This window comes from Cebidichthys violaceus, unplaced genomic scaffold, assembly GCF_023349555.1.
Source record: "Cebidichthys violaceus isolate CVI_PGR_0920_01 unplaced genomic scaffold, fCebVio1.0.p SCAF_10, whole genome shotgun sequence".
Lineage (NCBI taxonomy): Eukaryota > Metazoa > Chordata > Actinopteri > Perciformes > Stichaeidae > Cebidichthys > Cebidichthys violaceus.
This window is the reverse complement of record NW_027176263.1, coordinates 12,080,227-12,097,412: the sequence shown is the minus strand read 5'-3', so window position 1 is coordinate 12,097,412 and position 17,186 is coordinate 12,080,227. Positions and strand designations below refer to the sequence as shown.

Sequence of the window (17,186 nt, the reverse complement as noted above, 5' to 3'; positions counted from 1 at the left end):
TTCTGGAAAATATCCGCAATTTAATTTGTGAACAATATAATTGCAGAACTCAAAGTTTATTAGAATGTGTGGTTGTCATTAATGACAGCCAGGGTTCTTCCAAAACATTGTTGTATAAGCTATATGATGTCTGATTTACATATGAATAAATTATTTCTTATAGTTTACAGTTAGAAATTATTCCAAGTGGTTAACCTGTCGATCACAGGGGTCTTCCAAATTATTTAAAGATAAAACGACAAAGAGCTTGAGGTTTTTTTGTTTATTTTTACGATCTGGCAACCAAGAAGTTTTTTTTTTTTCAAATGGCTTAATAAATGATTTATTGGCCATTAATAAAGCCATTAGTTACAGCTTGGAAACCCCCTTATAAGGCATACCTCATTAGAAAGTGACACAAACTAAACTAAATCAAATCCTTGAGAAACATTTTATTACACCTCAACTCAGATGTATTTCTTTGCTGCTCTCTGTACTTTTCGACACAAACCACATTTACAATTCCACCATTCTTTGCTAAAATCCTGCTCAGTTGGAACAGTTCTGTACATTGGCCTCGTCCCATTTTTCCAGAGTGATCTGATCATGATTGATGGAATATGCACTAACGGGGCACCCAAACTGCTAAGTGCTTTGAAAGAAAGTGTAGCATTCAGCCTGATTAATTTATTTGTACTGTGCAGTTCTCCAACGAGTAAAGTGTACATTAGTCGACACATGTTCAGGCGTTTAAATGATTGTAATTGTAAAGACTTTTCCCGGCGAGTCTCCAATGTTGGTGTAGGTATAATCTTTTATATAATTAATTAGTCAATAGGTCTTTTGTCTTGAGGGACATTCAGTTCTGCAGAGGAGTCTATCCAGGTGCCTTCATAAGTGCTTGGTTAGTTTATAGGCCTGGTAGGCGTTTTTAATCTGCCCTGCTTTGCACAGCTCAGGGTTTCTGCCATTACTGGGGGCAAGAGAGCGGGAGAAATAGAAATGGGTAGATGCTGAGAGATGGGTTTTTCAGGGGATGCCACTATTCAACACCGTGATTGGAAATTGCAAGTGCAGAACAATGTGGGCGACAACAATGTAAATGTCTGTCAGTCTGTGCTGCGGAGGGCATGCTCCAACCTGAAGCTGCTTGCTCACAGTCGCTCCCCTGTTACTGAATATGGGAAACTGTGTATGCCCCTGGGGAAAACAGCATGCACGAATGCACACAGACAAAAACAAGAGTGGAAATCAAGGTTTGTACTTTCTAAACTTGTATTTTGAGAGTTGCGGCGCTGTTATGTGTGCACAGGGGTTATTTGTCAGGATGTGGCGTGTAGAGATGTTTAATAAGACATATATCTCAGTCACTTTCCCTCTGTTCCTCTATCTATCTCTCTGGATGTAGTGCAGAAGCAGCTTGAGGAGGTCAAAGGTCAGGGCCCTGGTGAGGAGGTGACTCCTCAGGAGACCGCTCAGCTCAAATTAGGCCTCAGATTGGCGTTCACGGTCAAAATAGTTAACCTCAGCTCACCTCATCGTCTCTTAAGAAAACATATGCTTTGCCTCAATGCCTTAGTTGCGTCTCAACAAACTCCGTCAAGCACACATGAGGCAAACATGCCCACTGACACATATCTACCATAGTACCCATATTAGTGCAGAGTAGAATAAGAATAATTAGGAACTTGAACGGAGTCGTTAGATATTGCTAACATGACCAAATAATACATGTCGGAGCAATTTTGTTTAATGCACCCATAATTTATTTCTTGATTTATTTCTTGTGCCCCTGCCACTGGCCAGAGCAGTAAGCAGAGACACAGAAAAACAATAAACACAGTTAAATGTGGGAGCGGGGCATGGAAAACAGCACCAGGCCAAGGTCAAGTCTATAACTGCCGCCCAGCAGAGTGATTTAGGTGCTGTGGCCAGGGGGCTTGTCCAATAGCAGCTGAGCAGTGTGACTTAGGGTGGGATGGTAGAGGTGTTGAGAGCCTTGGCAGTAATGACTTGCTGATGACATCAGGACATAGAGCAGAGTCTTTTCTCTGCCCAGGGGTTAAAGGTCAGACAACCCATTCACTGACCTTGTGATTTATTCCATGGGCCTCCCTCGATCTGTAATCACAATGAAAGCTATGTGTATGCTGGGAATGCAGACTCTCTCTGAGGTGGGCACTCCAGAGTGACCCTAAATACTTTCGGTTTGTTTCCTCAGCCCTCTTTAGTCCTCGCTTTATCACCGTCTGCGATGACGAGCGTTCTCTAAAGATCAGCCAGATGACAGGCTGTGCTCATCTTCAAATGGCGTAAAGACTCTCAATAGAAAACACCTGCTTCTAAAATGCAGGGAAAGTCCTTCAGAAACCCCACTGCCTTTAAAGAGAGTCCATGAGGACATCCTCAAAGATAGCATCGGTTCTCTTCATAGCAGCTGACAGTGCTGCTGGTAAGAGCAGTAGATTATAGGTACCACAAAGCACACATCCTGTGAGTTGTCACTCAGAGCTGCTGCTTGTTCTGGGAAACAGTTCGGCTCCGTACACCATGTAATGTTTAACCTGACTTCCTGCAACTCCGGGTAGAGGAACTGCAGGGATCACTGCAGTCAGCGCTAATGTCTAACTCCCTGGGACAACAGGGAAGCGGGACATACACATTTATAGTAACAACGCTAAGCATTTCAGTCTTCAGACTTTTTCTACTGTAAAACACGGGAAAAGATATATTTAAATGGTGAGAATAAGTCTCACTTGTTTATAAGTCTTTACTTGTTAGAAAGAATGTTTTAAGCAGTTAGATGAGAAAATCAATACCACTCTTCTTATTTGTATGTACAATATGAAGATACAGCCAACAGCTGGTTAGCTTGGAACAAAGACTGCATCTAGCCTGTCTCTGCCCACTGGAAAAGACAATATGCCTACCCGCACCTCCAAAGTTCATCAACTAAAATTGAGGTGTGAAATGACAGTGTGCCAGACTATTTCTTGTTTCTATGCAGTTTAACCCCAACCAGTGAAACCTCCGGGAAGTTGTGCATGTATTCATGAGCTTTAGATGTGCAGGTAGACTTCTTTTGTTATCTCAGACTGGACAAAGCTAGCTGTTTCCTGATTTTTCCAGTCTTCATGCTAAGCTAAGCTAACCGGCTTCTGGCTGTAGCTTCATAGGGATACCAGAGCGGCATCAATCATCTCATTTAACTCTCTGCCAGGAAGCAAATAAGCACGTTTCCCTTAATTATTAAACCTTTCTGTTCAAAGAAAAAATAACACTTTCTTGACTTTACAAATAAAAACAATAACTTAAAATCAATCAAAAGGTACAAAGGTTTTGTTTCTACAACTTTACTTGGTCTGGTGATACCATAAGCTTTAGTGTGACACTTTCGTGAGGATCGCGAGTGTCCACACAGCTAAAGTGACGTCACACCATCAGATGCCCCCCTTCGGGGGGGTTCAGTGTGACAGGTTTTTGCATGTACGTGCACATCCAACATTTTCCAACTACGCGGACGCGGATTTGCAGAGAAAATTGAGAGCTTTGAGAATTTTTTCATTTTGAATCCAAGGAGAAACCCGCACGGAGTATTAAAGATCCAAACGTTTGATTCCACATCAGCTCATGTTCTTGTGACTGTCTTTGCGGAGAGTATAACCTAATGTTAGGAAACTCTCAGTAATTCTGAGGTGAGAACATTGTGTTTGCTTAGCAAAAGGTTCATTTTAAGACATTTCATGGTTATTGTCACTAAAAAAGTTAAACAGCAGGAAAAAATAGGTGGAAATGTGTTCACTTTTTGTATAACAAAAAAAATAAATCAGTATTTTCAAGTCAAAAGACTTTCCATAAGGACACAAGATTAACTTAATATCTTCTCGGTCGTAGCTCTTTACTACTGGCAGAAACATTAAGCCCTGAGTCACTGAGCTAATGAATTTCTGGCTTTGCAATGACGTAAATCACAACTCATAGTCACGATGTGTGCATTCACTAAAGAGGAATATTGAGCTGTTGTAGTTAACTCTTAAAGGATTGTTAGTTTGGGGGGAAAACAAACCAAACTCCAACAGTGTCAGCACAGGCTGAAGTCCTGACTTGCACACTATGAGTCATCCCCAGAATGACTGAAGTGACCTGTTCTCTGAACCAAATGAGCTGTGTAATGTGTTTGTGTGTGTGAGCATAATGCATATGTGTTGTGTAAGCATTGAATTGTGGAAAAAATGGAGAAAAGATAAAGAGAGGAACACAAATAGACAGAGAGTAAAGAAGTGACTAGTCATTCTTCATGTTATATAGAGGTACAACGTTGTCAGTTCTTTCTCTGTGTTTCTCCCTGGAAAAAAATCTTGTGTTGTTTTTATTAGGAGTGATGGTGCCAGTCAGGTGGGTGGGAAAGCAGCACTGCAGCTCGCTCCAAGTTTTTGCTTCTCGTGCTGCTCTTTGCAGTTTTCCACTGCAGCTTGCGGGAGTTGAAACTACCAAACTCCCAGTTTAGAGCTGGAAGCATCAACGTTCCCTCTTTGTTTTGTGCTCCCCTTTCAGCTGAGCTCCCCTGCGAACTCAGTCTGCAGGCATCCCAGCTATTTCAAACACTCTGGAGTACTGAGGTGGAAACATGTGAGGAATCTGGATGATTGACCCTTCACTCCCCCTCCATCCCTGCTCTCTGATACCTGCTGAGGGGGAGGAGAGGACAGCGGAGGCCTGGCTTTCTGGACGAGGTTATTATACGGCATATCAATGCCGGTGAGGAGGACGACCTGCTGACTTATGGGGTGATGCCTCTTGAGCTAAAAGCAGAGGGACTCCACTGTGTGAGATGGCTTGTGTCGGGGCAGAGCAGTAAGAGCTGGCCTCCTAGTTGGAGTGAATGTCCAGAGTGCCCGCATGACAAGGATAAGAGGTTTTCCTCAGCACACATTTTGAATACTGCTACTGCTGATTCCTGCCCGCTCTCTAACCAAATACCTAAACTTTTCTCTCGCACTTTCTGTCAGGGTCCTCATGCATCGCCACATGGCTGCAGAGAAGCTACAGTATATGGTTCAAATTAGAGCCTGAGGCGTGCATCTACTTATGACTTCTCTCTCCAATCTCCCCCATCCCCCAACTCACACAGCTCTTTGCATTTGTTTCATATTTTGCACAGGATATGACTCACCCACGTTTGTTGTTTTAATTATATGGTGTCAGTGATATATTGGGAAAAAAAGGAGGGGTCTCACTCAAATTTGGCATCGGGAAGTTACAATAACACATCACTGTGCCATTCATTATTCACAGCAGCACCCTCTAGGAAGAAGAAAGAATGATCTTCGAGAGCAGAACAAGTCTGTTTTGTGCTCGGTGATTCTCAACAGAGAATAACTCTGTTAGCCTTCGATAGCATTCAGAAAGACATGGGGAGGGGCTTCTGCGTTCTGGCTCAGCTCACTGTAATGGGGGTGGATTGTCTATGTGCCACTGCAGTAAAAAAGCACTGTATACTGGTTGATTGCCTCCAATAGAGGCGTACACCCCAACCATTGCATGTGTTATCACTGATAGAGCACTGTTGGGATGACTGCGGCTGCTTAAAATAGATTTGTCTGAGACTCAATAGAAAAGAAGCGGCAATAGAAACATTTGGAACACCTTCATAACACCAGAATAAGAGTGATGAGGATTAACAAGTAAGGACTAGTTAAATATCCAGACTGGTTAAATATCACAAAAATATCTATTCAATAATTAGGAAAATATTAGTATTTTCAAGGTTTTTCAGCTGGATTTAAGATATCTCCTACTTCACTGAAAAGTCTGTGTGTTTTTCAAAGTTTCCACATCACACTGGTATAAGTTGCACACCGGAGCACGACTGACTTCCAAATTAGTCGTGATGTCACAAAACCACTTTTATACGTAAGCGTCTTAAAAGTGAGTGAACTGAGAGAAACTTTTCCTCCTCTGCAGATGAATGTGAAAATGTCCTTTGAGATACTCTGTATGTGTCAGTGTCAGTCTGCTCAGACATCACTCTGCACGGTGAACGACAAACATCCAAGTGAAGTAACAATGAGCAAAACACATGTTGAAATGTTAGGGGGACTTTAATGTGAACCAATTAGTCGGTCCGCGGACAAAGCGAGGTAACGGCTAGTTGTCGATGCACTCTCTTCAGCAGCATCTTGGATTTACATAGCAGCAGGAGGCACGCTTAATGACTGGTGAGTCGCTCAGCCACAAACATCACTCACAGCTCCAATCGTCACAGCAATAAGAGGTATTCCCACCATTAACACACGGTTATTGGAGAACCTCTCCAATACGCTGCCCTCCTGATGAGTTCCAATAATGACAAGTAATCAATATGTTCATCTAAGATGCTGATGGCAAGCTATTAGCTTGTCACTTTCTTTTCCTCCCACTCTGCTTCCTAATTCCAAACAGTGCGGCTGTTGGCGCAGGAGGGATTAAGGAAGAAAGAGAACTGAAGAAAAGATTGGAGATGAAGAGGGGACAATGACAGGTTGACGGATACCACAGCGCAAGGGTATTGAGTCCATCCAGTTCTCAGTCAAAGGCCCATGAGGCTCTGCTTGATGAGGTTTCATTCAAACGTGGGATGCCCAAGCAGTGGAAAATAAATTGGGCGATTGTAAATAGACTCATGCAGTAGGAGGAAAGAGACACCCAGAGAGGGAGAAACAGTGGGGGGTAGTTTGTGCCACTCTTGAAAAATGAGTCAAACTCTCCTTTCTCACCTCTCGCTCCCTCTTTCTTTCTGGCCAACCTGTCAGTTATCTGATGGCTTTACTGGTGGAGGCAGAGATGGGAGAGGAGAGAAAAACAGACGAAGAACTCTCCATTCACAGGCCAAACCTTTACCTCAGAAAAAAAGCCTTGTTAGTGCCCCTTTTCAAAATGAATGGAAGAGTTTTCCCTCCCTTGTTTAAAAAGAGAGGGCTTCAGCAGCGAGACAAAAATAAATAAAAAAAGTCTGTGGAGATTAGAGTCTTCTACCCTCCCCTGCGTCTCTTTCAGAGCTCTTGAACGCCTGAACCAATGCAGGAGACAGCTTGAAGCAGTGGGGGACGAGCTGCAGGGGGCCAGCCTTCAGTCTCTCTCTGGGTAGCTGTGGACAGATCTGTTCATCTGTGAAGTTACCTACTTCGGTTATTTCTAATTCTGCAACAATGCACCATACCGTAGCAAAAAATCCCTCCACTTCTCTCTTCAACTTTACTTCTTTTCTTTCTCATCTTTCCTGTGATCACATACTGTATTATGTCAACTTAACCTGCAGAGGACCAGTGACCTGTAGAAGTAGAGTAGCATCAAACACTGAAGGTAAGTAAAAGTACCTCAAAAATGTTTTACTCGAGCACAGTACTACTGCATTTCACCACTGTTTGTAAATTCATCTTTATTAAAACATATACACGCCCATATGCAAAGGCATTCCTCCACATTACACCCAGATATGCTGCTGATGCATTTCAATGTTCACATATTTCTATAAGAAAGACAGATTGTACTCACCATCAGCTCTTCTAATAGTGAGTGGTGGATGGCATTATAGCAAAGTAATTGGTGGGCTTGTTGAAGTGGCCTGAACTAAAGGAGGCAGGCATGTCGCAACCCTCATGCCGCATCTCAGTCATAGTTTTTACTCAAGTACTATAACTTCAATTTTGCTGGATTTGTACTTTTCCTGAGTATTGCCATTTCATACGTAAACTCCATTTCAGAGGTAAATAATGCACTATTAACTGTACTACATTTATCTGACAGATATCATTTCTAATTACATGTTACATAATTACATTTTATAAAAAGTATATCAATTATTGTACTTGTTATGCAGTATAATGACACATAAAACTGTTATATTGCATACCTTAATATTGTTGTATTACTACTGATATTATTTTCACTACTTTTTTTGGGCTGGTTTGCTTCATAACGACTCATATTTAGAAGCTGATGATTTGCTCTCCTATGCTAAGTCTTAAAGTTCCTTTTGCTGATAATACTTTCTTGAAATAAGTCATTGTTTCATTGTATGCTACTTTTAATTTTAAAACAAATGATCAGGATACTTTTTTCATCACTGCAGCATCTAAACATACTGAAATACAGGCTACTGCGTGCTTTGTGCGTCTGTGTGAGTGTGTGAGTGTGTGTACGTGTTATGTGCCTCTCCTCCCGCACATGTCATGCCTCGGCCACTGAGAGGCGCTGTTACTGCGGTCTGACGGCTCCGGAGCGGAGCGGGGGCCCTCGCTGTTGGACCCAGTTTGAGCATGTTGAGCGCTGCAGTTTGATGGGCGGAGGAAGGCAGGGCCCAAAGGCACTGCGGCCAGGAAGCGGCTCGAATTACACTCGGGGTGCTCGGGGGGAGGGGGGGGGGGGATGACACCCACTGGAGTGAAGGAGGAGGGCAGTGTGTGGAGACGTAAGGAGGAGAAAAAACCCTAGTAAACCTGACAAAGCGTCTGAGAAACAGTGCGAGGACTGTCGGCGGACGGAGAGAGAGAGACGCTCTTTACAACAGGGGAACGCACACTGATGGATTTTATGACATTTTGCACCGGACAACTAACCTCCTGTACCTTTTTAAACCCCGGCACACCTCCGCAGTAGCTGCAAACTTTTCTATTTAGTTGACAAGTGCGCTGCTCGGGAACACTGGGCAATGTTTTGCGCCCTAGAAGCAACTTGGTGACGGCGAGGAAAGTTTCGGGGGGGGACAGCGGTGTGCTTTTCTGAGCTGTTTATGAAGGATAACCAACGCGTGTAAACTCGGGATTTCTTTGCATGGCATTGGACTACGCTGCCAGTCGGGTTTGGAATATATCTTCTGATCGGAGTTGATGCCGGTTGATTGTGGAATAGTAAACTGAAAAAAAGGCAGCGCCTCGCAGATTTTTTTTTTTTTTTTTTTTTTTTGGTGCATTGTGGAGTTGGAGACATTCCTCCCTCCGGATTCAGCTCATGCTCTCTCCACCCTTATCTGTGCATGTCAAAACAGAGATCTCCACGATTTTATTCCTCCCTGGTAAGTGTTTTCTGTTTACGTGCAAAGCTTCCTCACAGTCTCATCTGTCAGTGTTTCGGCTGTCATGACAAATAGGCTACGTGGTTGTAGAAATGCGTTGCGCTTTCCAGCTATTTGTTTTCTTTACGGCTGCATGACACAATAACAACGATTTTACTTCTTGCTGTTGACTTTACAATTTCATTTGTTACTTTGTTGTTGTCTTTTCTATAAAATATACAAAGTTCTCCATAAAGTTAGTTTTTTCAGATTTCCACGCATTCAACAAAACAACACAATGTGCTTTCTTATATATATGTTATTGTCTACCATCCTTCATTAAAGTGGATGCAGAGAAATCTTCCCCTTGTTTACTTGAGATGGCAAGGAACTACACAGGACCTTGCATCATCACTTCAGGGCCCATTAACAAGTGTCCTGGTTATTTATTACTTTGCTTAATTTTCTACATTGCATTTATGGTGCCAATTATCCCGTGACCGCAGTTGTTTTTTCACTGCTTGGTGCCGGAGCCCTAAATCACTGAGCAGCTCCAAATGAGCCCCCATTGTGGAGAAAGCCAACTGATTTGAATGTCAATAGGAATTCAATCAGTGCCAAGAAATGCCATTCAAAGCCCGGTTTAAATGAAAAGCTGTGGCCGTGTATGGAGCAAAGTCCCCCATGTGTCCAAATGTCATGTCGTCAGCAACATGCTAAAAGAAGTTGTTTTTTTCCAACGAGGAGCACTCAACTTTATGAACCCTTTCTCTTTAGTTTTATGTGTTTTGTTTGTTATTTGTTTGTATCCTCGTGTTTTTTCTCTTTACCCACTCAGTTCTATAAGTTTAATTATATTTGCTGCAGCTTATATATTTATATGTATTTTGAATGTGCTCTACACACTTAAATGATGTAAAACGAAAAATCGAATAGAGGTTTCTGGGTAATTCTGGGCTCCATTCGTCCTGCTGAAGTTTTCAGACAGAGTAAGTCAAATCAATGGTCGATTGCTGCACTGATTGGTTTACAGCTCATTAATAATTCATACGTCTGAGCTGTAACTATGCAGAATTATTCGCCTTAATTGCAAAATCCAACCGGTGCACGTCTCTAATAAAGTCAGGATGTTGGGATACATTCGTGGTTTACCCCGACATCATTGTGCGCGTCCACCGTCCGTGTCGCGTGTGGTCCCTGAAGGGGACAATTTAAGATAAATCAGGTTGCGCGTTTTCAAGTTGGCCCTCTTAAAACCAAACTACATGTGTCTTTGCGGGTAAAAAAAACAATCGATACGTCCAGCTGGAGCAGAAGGAGCGCAGGGAAGCGTGACTTCACCAAACCTCCAGAGACACACGAGCACGGTTGTACCGCAGATGTCTGGCTAAACAGATCGGTGTGTCTCTGTGTGTGTGTGAGTGTCCAATATTGCAATATTGCATTTCAATTAAAGCCTTACTGGTTTCATAATCAAGTCACGCAAATACAATAAGAGCCTCTTACGAATACAATTAACACGGATGAAGCAGCGCGGGCAACAGTTTTGGCGCATCTGTTGCGCACGGGAATAAACGATCTCCACCTAAGCGAAATTTGTGCCACATTGGCTGATATGGTGTCCGTCCTGTTCCATGGTTATTTCCAAAACATATAATTCCTCATCAATTAAGAATTTACTTTATTATTAATATGAAAATAAATAGGAACAAAAAAATCGGATTTGTGTGAAATCTCATTTGACCAAGTCTGATCTTTGAGCTGTGTGGCAGCAGTGTGTGTCAGGGAGACGTCAAACGGGTTAGACTGTGAACACTAAGACATTTGGCGCTCTTAATTGCTTTCTCTAATACATATTTCAGTGCATATAATTATAGATTAGAAGCAAAGATAGATGCAGGTTGTGTTGACTGCTGGTGCCTCACAGCTTCGGTATGTCGGATGAATGGCTTGTTTGACAGCATTTTGAAACACTGTCTCTCTGTTTGCTTTCTCTCCCTTCATTTGTCCATCTCGCTTTGTCAAAAATAAAGTCAGGAGGAAAAGTAATGCAGAAACAAGTTCTTTGAAAATGAATTATTCCACTCTAACACATTTTCTCTCCCCCCTCCTTCTTGCCGCCTTTCTGTTCACCCTTCTGTCCACCTCTTCAATCATCGCTCCGCCACCACCTTTCCTTCCCTCCGTTTCTCTCTCTCTTTCACCTCTCAGCCCAGGTGATTGGGTGAATTCCACTGAGTGACAGGCCGACCCGGCAGCAGTTGATGGTTGGGCGGACCCCCTCAGATGGGATCAGTGTCCAGGGGGAGGTGGAGAAGGGGAGTATGGGGAGCGCTTGCCCCCACTAACGGGATGGCCTCGTGGGCCTGGCTGCTGGCCGCTGTCCTGCTGTCCCTGCTGACCGTCAGCGTGGCCCGGCCGCCCCTCACCGCCACCAAGGAGGAGGAGGCCACTCTGGAACCTGAAGGTAAGCAGCGGGGGACGAGAGGGGACAGAAACAAAGAGTTTGGGAGGTGGAGCAGGGGGGACAAGCCATTTGTTTGGTTTGTTTGTAGAGAGCAGGTGTAGGTCTGTCAAGTTTGTTTTCCCCCCTTAAACCTGACTTCAGAGTTTTTGATGAACTTTTACGTCCCTTTCCTTATAATTCCTTTCCTTATCTCACTTTAATATCAATGGATGAAAATCCCTGATTGGCCTCCAGCCAAATGAGGGATATTTCGCTTTCTATGTTTCATTCATTTGAAGATAGAACAGTAACAAATTACAAGTTATTGTTTAAAATGTATTGCCCGTTTAAGCTTCAGTAAAAGCCTAACAAGTAGAAATAATGGGTTCATGTAACATATTTTTTTTAGGGGGGGGGGTTAAAAAAACCAAACCGAAGGGAAAGAACTAACCTCAGCGTGATGAGCCTCTGCTCACCATGAGGTGTGTGATTCACACTCTTTTTTTGTTTTACTTCTCTAGTCGATGTCCGTGGTAGTTCAGGGTATACTTGAGTGTTACAGGCAGGTTTGTGGCCCCGTGTGGGAGGACAAGGGAGAGCTATGAAGGAGGGTGGGACAGTGTTTATGCTGGCATTTCTCTCATGCCCTGCTTGTCTAGAAAGAAGCACAAAGAGGGAGGGAAAGGGAGAAATTAGGATACAGAGTTCAGGGCTTTGCTTTGTTATTTTGACTCACAATACGCTCCATTTTCCGCAAAGCTTGTACATTTTTTATATTTGAAAGTCACATTTTGTTTTGACAGAACAAAAACTTTTGAGAAGCCTTTGTGAGAGCTTTTTTTGTGGTCTTTAAAAAAATAAAAGGTTTTCCTTTGAGGCTTGTCCATTTTCTGTCTCCAGTCTGGTCAGAGTCTAGCTAATTAGAGTTGTTGTGATGGATGGTAACTCACATTCCAAAGCCTTTTGTTCCCGGGCTTTAATCAGCATGCTAATTGTAAGTTGGGCCAACAACAGAGCATCACTTTTTTAAGCCACCTCTCTTTCTCTACACACACTTACATACACCTATACCGCGTCTCGCCCTTTGCTCTAGAGGTCAGGTATCGTCCTTTCCTACCTTAATGAGAGGCCGCCTCAGCTCTCCTCTCCTGTTGATGCTTTTGTTGTTCTGTCGCAGACTGTTTGGCTCCGAGCCGGTGGGTTCAGAGCCCCACATGGCCTGAATGCTACGCTACATGGCCACCGAGAGAGGACAGAGAGAGTTTTCCAGAGAGTTATACAATCCTCCAGGAAAGGTCTAAGAGGATTTGTGCATATTTGACTTCTCCTTTAGATGGAGAGATTACTGAGCTGCGGTGAAGTCATGTGACTGGAGATTAAGTGGCTAGACCTGGGGGTCACATGATGAGGGATCAACGGGGCACAGAGAACCTGGCCTGCTTATCTGATCCCGAGTCAGTTTCCCCGCTGCACATAGCTAACATAGATTTAACCGCAGCTGTGTGTGTGTATGTGTGTGTGTGTGTGTGTGTGTGTGTGTGTGTGTGTGTGTGTGTGTGTGTGTGAATGCATGTTTGTCGTGGTCTCCTTTCGTTCACTGCTCTTGATGGGCTGCACTGTTGTCAGCCGTATGGCATATATGTTAGGGAGACAGATTGGCTGGTCCCACCTTCTACAGAGATGTAGAAGGAAACCCCCCACCGCTGTAGATTCATCAGATTGCATATCATATCAATGTTGTCTCTATAGAGCCCACGCCTGCACCCCTGGTGGCCCTGCTTGTTTGTTTACCTGTGGCTGCTGTAACACTAGAAATAGAGCGAGCGCGCTGGTTAAGGCCTCCACAACAGATCTATTGTTGTCCCTTTAGCCACTACAGTATCTAGAGTGTTTACCTTGTCCAGGTACTCTCTGTGATTATAAGACTCTGACTGAGCTGAATAACAATGGTGGCAAACACTGCAGGTGTGTGCGTCTAACGTCGGTATTCTCTGCTCTTTGGTCTGTTCGGGCCCCGTTTTGCATATAACTGCGGAATAAATGCGGCGGCAGGCACGTCAGAATGAAGGCTGAATATGAGTGCTGCTGACAAAAGTCAGCTCATGGTCTGGATGTACTTTCGCGCGCTCCCCGCCAAACTCTGTTCTCGGAAAGTGCTCTGATCGGCATAGAGGCAAGCGCTTCAAAAGAGTTGCGTGGTTAAATAAGTAAAGGTTACAAGGACGAGTCTTTCATGCTCAGACGGACTCAAGAAAAGGAGGGATGCTTGTCAACGTTTTATTTCTAGAAGAGTTTCTGGGCGCAGCAGGAACAAAATTGCTTTCTTGGCACATTTTTGTATTTATTCGCTTCATGGTTTTCTCCTCTTAGTCCAGTTTCCACTGCTATGCCGTACCTTATTTAATAAGATATGTAGTCAGCTTGTGTTAAACACAGTAACAATTGCCATTCATTAACAGCAATGACGATAATAGACGGCTCATTAAGATCATAGTTTACACCAGACTGTTGGTCGTCGTATGTGAAGGTGGGAATGTGAATGAGTTGCAGGCTTACTATCTGTCTGTAACACTGCTGTCTACACAGTAGGAGAGGGGTGGTAAAAGCATAAAAGACTCAGCTGGCAGGTTAACGACACATGGTTGTGTGTCTGTGTGTGCGTGACTGTGGCGATGGCAATGGCACTGAACTCTAATTAAACGCAATGTGTCAGCCGCTGGCGTGACCAGTTGGGCTGAAAACACAGCCTTCACACAATGACTTTTAATAGCCGGCCGTTGGCCGCTGTTAATCTTGAGTGTTTGAGTGTGTTGGTGGTTGTGAGAGTGTGTTGTTTGCCTTGGCTGATCTGCCTGAAAATACCTTGTCACTCCAACCCAATCTCACACCTGTCTGATAAGAGGCTGGTAAGCACTGCTACCTGTGCCAGCTTGGGCCTCAGGTCTCAGTGGACTGTCCGGTGTACAGCAGGAGGCAGAGGGGAATCTGAGCCAGCCTGATGATGGAGGAAAAACAATTACTAAAACCAATCATAACTAGAAGGGAAGTCAGGAGAGCGCAGACGCCCACCAAGGCCAATCCTCTCCAAAATCAAATGGGTTCTTCCTTCCACGTTGCTCCCTTTCACCAAGTTTTATGAAAACCGGGTTAGTAGTTTTTCTGTTATCCTGCTGACAAACAAACCAAAAATATAACCTTGTTGGCAGAGGTAATACAACAAAACAAATATCATCCTTTGATTTGTTTTCATGCACGGCACTGAGCCTCCTGCATGCTCACCTTTCTGAAAAAAGCACCTCTTATAATGTAGATGTTTATATTAGAGCTGAAACAATTAGTCGATTCATGTGATGTGGGCAAAAAGTATACATAATCACTTTGAGTGAGAGTCATTTAGTCCAACGACAAAACATCCAACTGTTTTGATAATAATAATGTCCGTCACGTTTTAAGTAAAAAGTAGTGAAACATGCCAAATGTTTTTCTGGTTCTCCGATGTGAGGATTTGCTGCTTCTCTTTTTCTCTCTTCTCTTTTTTTATCATTGTAAACTGAATGTCTCAGGGGTTTGGACTGTTAGATTCAACTAAACAAGACATTCACAGATGTCAGCCTGAGCTCCGGGAAGTTGTGACGAAAAAAAAAAAAAATCGTTGACAGATTCACTGATGGTGAAAATAGAAAATTAATCTCTAGAAGGTGGAGCAAAGTAGAGGCAAGCCCTAATCTGAGGGTCACTAGAGCTTCAACCTAAGGAGATCTTTGGAGATAATGGGGTAGCCAGTGGGTTAAAGGGGTCGGGTGGGGTTCAGAGAATGCCTTGATGAGGGGTGAAGAGGTTGGTGAAAGCGAAGGGGGCGGTTGCCATGGACGCCAGCAGGAGCCAGTTCACGGAGCTGCTCCTTTGTCACAATAAAAAAAGCCAAGGAGGGATTTGAATGTGAAAAGACACTGACATCAGAAAAGAGGGCGAGACAAAAAAAGGGAGAAAAGTCCTGGGATTTGACTATGTGAGGAGGAAAGAGGAGAGGAAAAGGCAGCAGAGATAATGTGATTTGGAAGTCTGTGCTTGTTGGTCTGCATGCATGCTGAGTGTGTGCCTCCGAGATGGCAGTCATTACATTAAATCCACCTATCCCATTGTGCAGAACACGCCAGGGAGGAGATGGCAGAACAGATCCGCAGCCTCTCTGCAGAAATAAATTCATAAGAGGATGTATGTAAAAAACAAAGAAGAAGAAAAATCGGTCCTTTCCTTGCCACTTGCCAACATCCCTGCATACCGGCTTGACAGACAGGCGAGCAGACATCAAGGAGACGTTGGTGGGAATTGCCTGCTGCATTTTGCCGCAGACACTAATTATTGTCAGCCGAGACGGTGCAAATGAGGGCGAAGACATAGCGAGGAGTGGACACCCTGAATCTATCGCACCCGATCGACACTCATAATGTAGCTGTCGGAGAAAGAGAGAGATGGGTTTTGAAATGGAGGTGTGCTTGAGTAGAAGAGACGCAAAATGATAGTGATGATGGAGGGAGGGGAGAGGAGAAAGCTGCTTGATAGAAATCGAGCATAAGTGCGTGTGTGTGTGTGTGTGTGTGTGTGTGTGTGTGAGAGACGAGGACACGCACACACACACCCGCCTCCCTCCTGTGGTGCAGAGGGGGATGAAAGTTTGCAGAGATGAAAAATCTGCAGTGAAGTGTTTCAACTCTTCAGCTCAGCATGCATCCCTGGACCCTTGTAAACTCTCTTCAAATGGAGCAAGGTGTGTGTGTGTGTGTGTGTGTGTGTGTGTGTGAGAGAGAGAGAGAGTGTGTGTATCTGGGTGTATCTCTTGGCGTGCACGTGTCTGATACATGCATTTATTAAGGTGCTAATAATTTTTTCTCAGTGTGTGAAATGGTTTCTTTGGGTTCTTGCTGCATTCACTGTTTGTGTGTGTGTGTGTGTGTGTGTGTGTGTGTGTGTGTGTGTGTGTGTGTTTACGTGACACAGGTTCCCATGAACAATTGGGCATGCTGGAGGTGTTAACAGGTTTGGGAAGGGTCAGGGTTAGGTCAGCGGGGTCAGCGGGGCGGGAGCCTGGGGTGGGGGTGGTGGAGACGTGTGGGAAAGGGGAAGGAGAGGGCAAAGCGGAAGGGAAGGTGAAAGAGTGAAGTGAAGGAGCAGCAGCAGCAGCAGCAGCAGGAGGAGGAGGAGGAGGAGGAGGAGGAGGAGGAGGAGGAGTAGTTGATGGAGGGGGACAGATGGACACAGCAGAGATAAGAAAATGATGAGGGCAGAACTAACACGTGCATGCTTTCTTTAACCAGAAGCACCATTTGGAGAGATTCCTTTCCTACTCTCTACTTATTTTCCCTCCTTCCACGTCTCTTTCTCTCTCAGACGTCTCCTTAGTAGTGTTGCACACACACATCCATGTGTCCGTACAAGTATCATCTTTCTATGAAACACCTCGGTGCCCTCCCTTTCTCTTCAATGTGCTGACAGACAGTGCGGCCTGTGTGTGTGTGTGTGCGTTTCAAGTGTTGCGTTGCTACGTCAGCCCCAATTGAAATTGTCCATACCTGCTAGTTTCCCGGCAGATACCCACACTGCTTTGTTTCCTGGTAGTTATGACATCTCTAAATCTCTAAAAATCCTAAATTAAACAGCAAAGTAAAAAGTTGAGGCCAGTAATAATGTCACAGCGAAGGCAGTGGCCCCGGTGTGGAAAACCGCATCATA

The 17,186-nt window shown here is 44.1% G+C and overlaps 1 protein-coding gene across 1 annotated transcript in view; it reads left to right on the top strand.

Annotated features, from left to right (window-relative positions):
- Positions 1 to 8,403: 8,403 nt before the first annotated feature.
- Positions 8,404 to 17,186, top strand: part of LOC137884141 (fibroblast growth factor receptor 2-like) — a 38,841-nt gene continuing 30,058 nt past the window's right edge. Inside the window, 2 exon segments of the mRNA XM_068725844.1 lie at positions 8,404 to 9,031; positions 11,222 to 11,477. Of these exon segments, the coding sequence (XP_068581945.1) occupies positions 11,297 to 11,477 (181 nt within the window). The 5' untranslated portion in view covers positions 8,404 to 9,031; positions 11,222 to 11,296.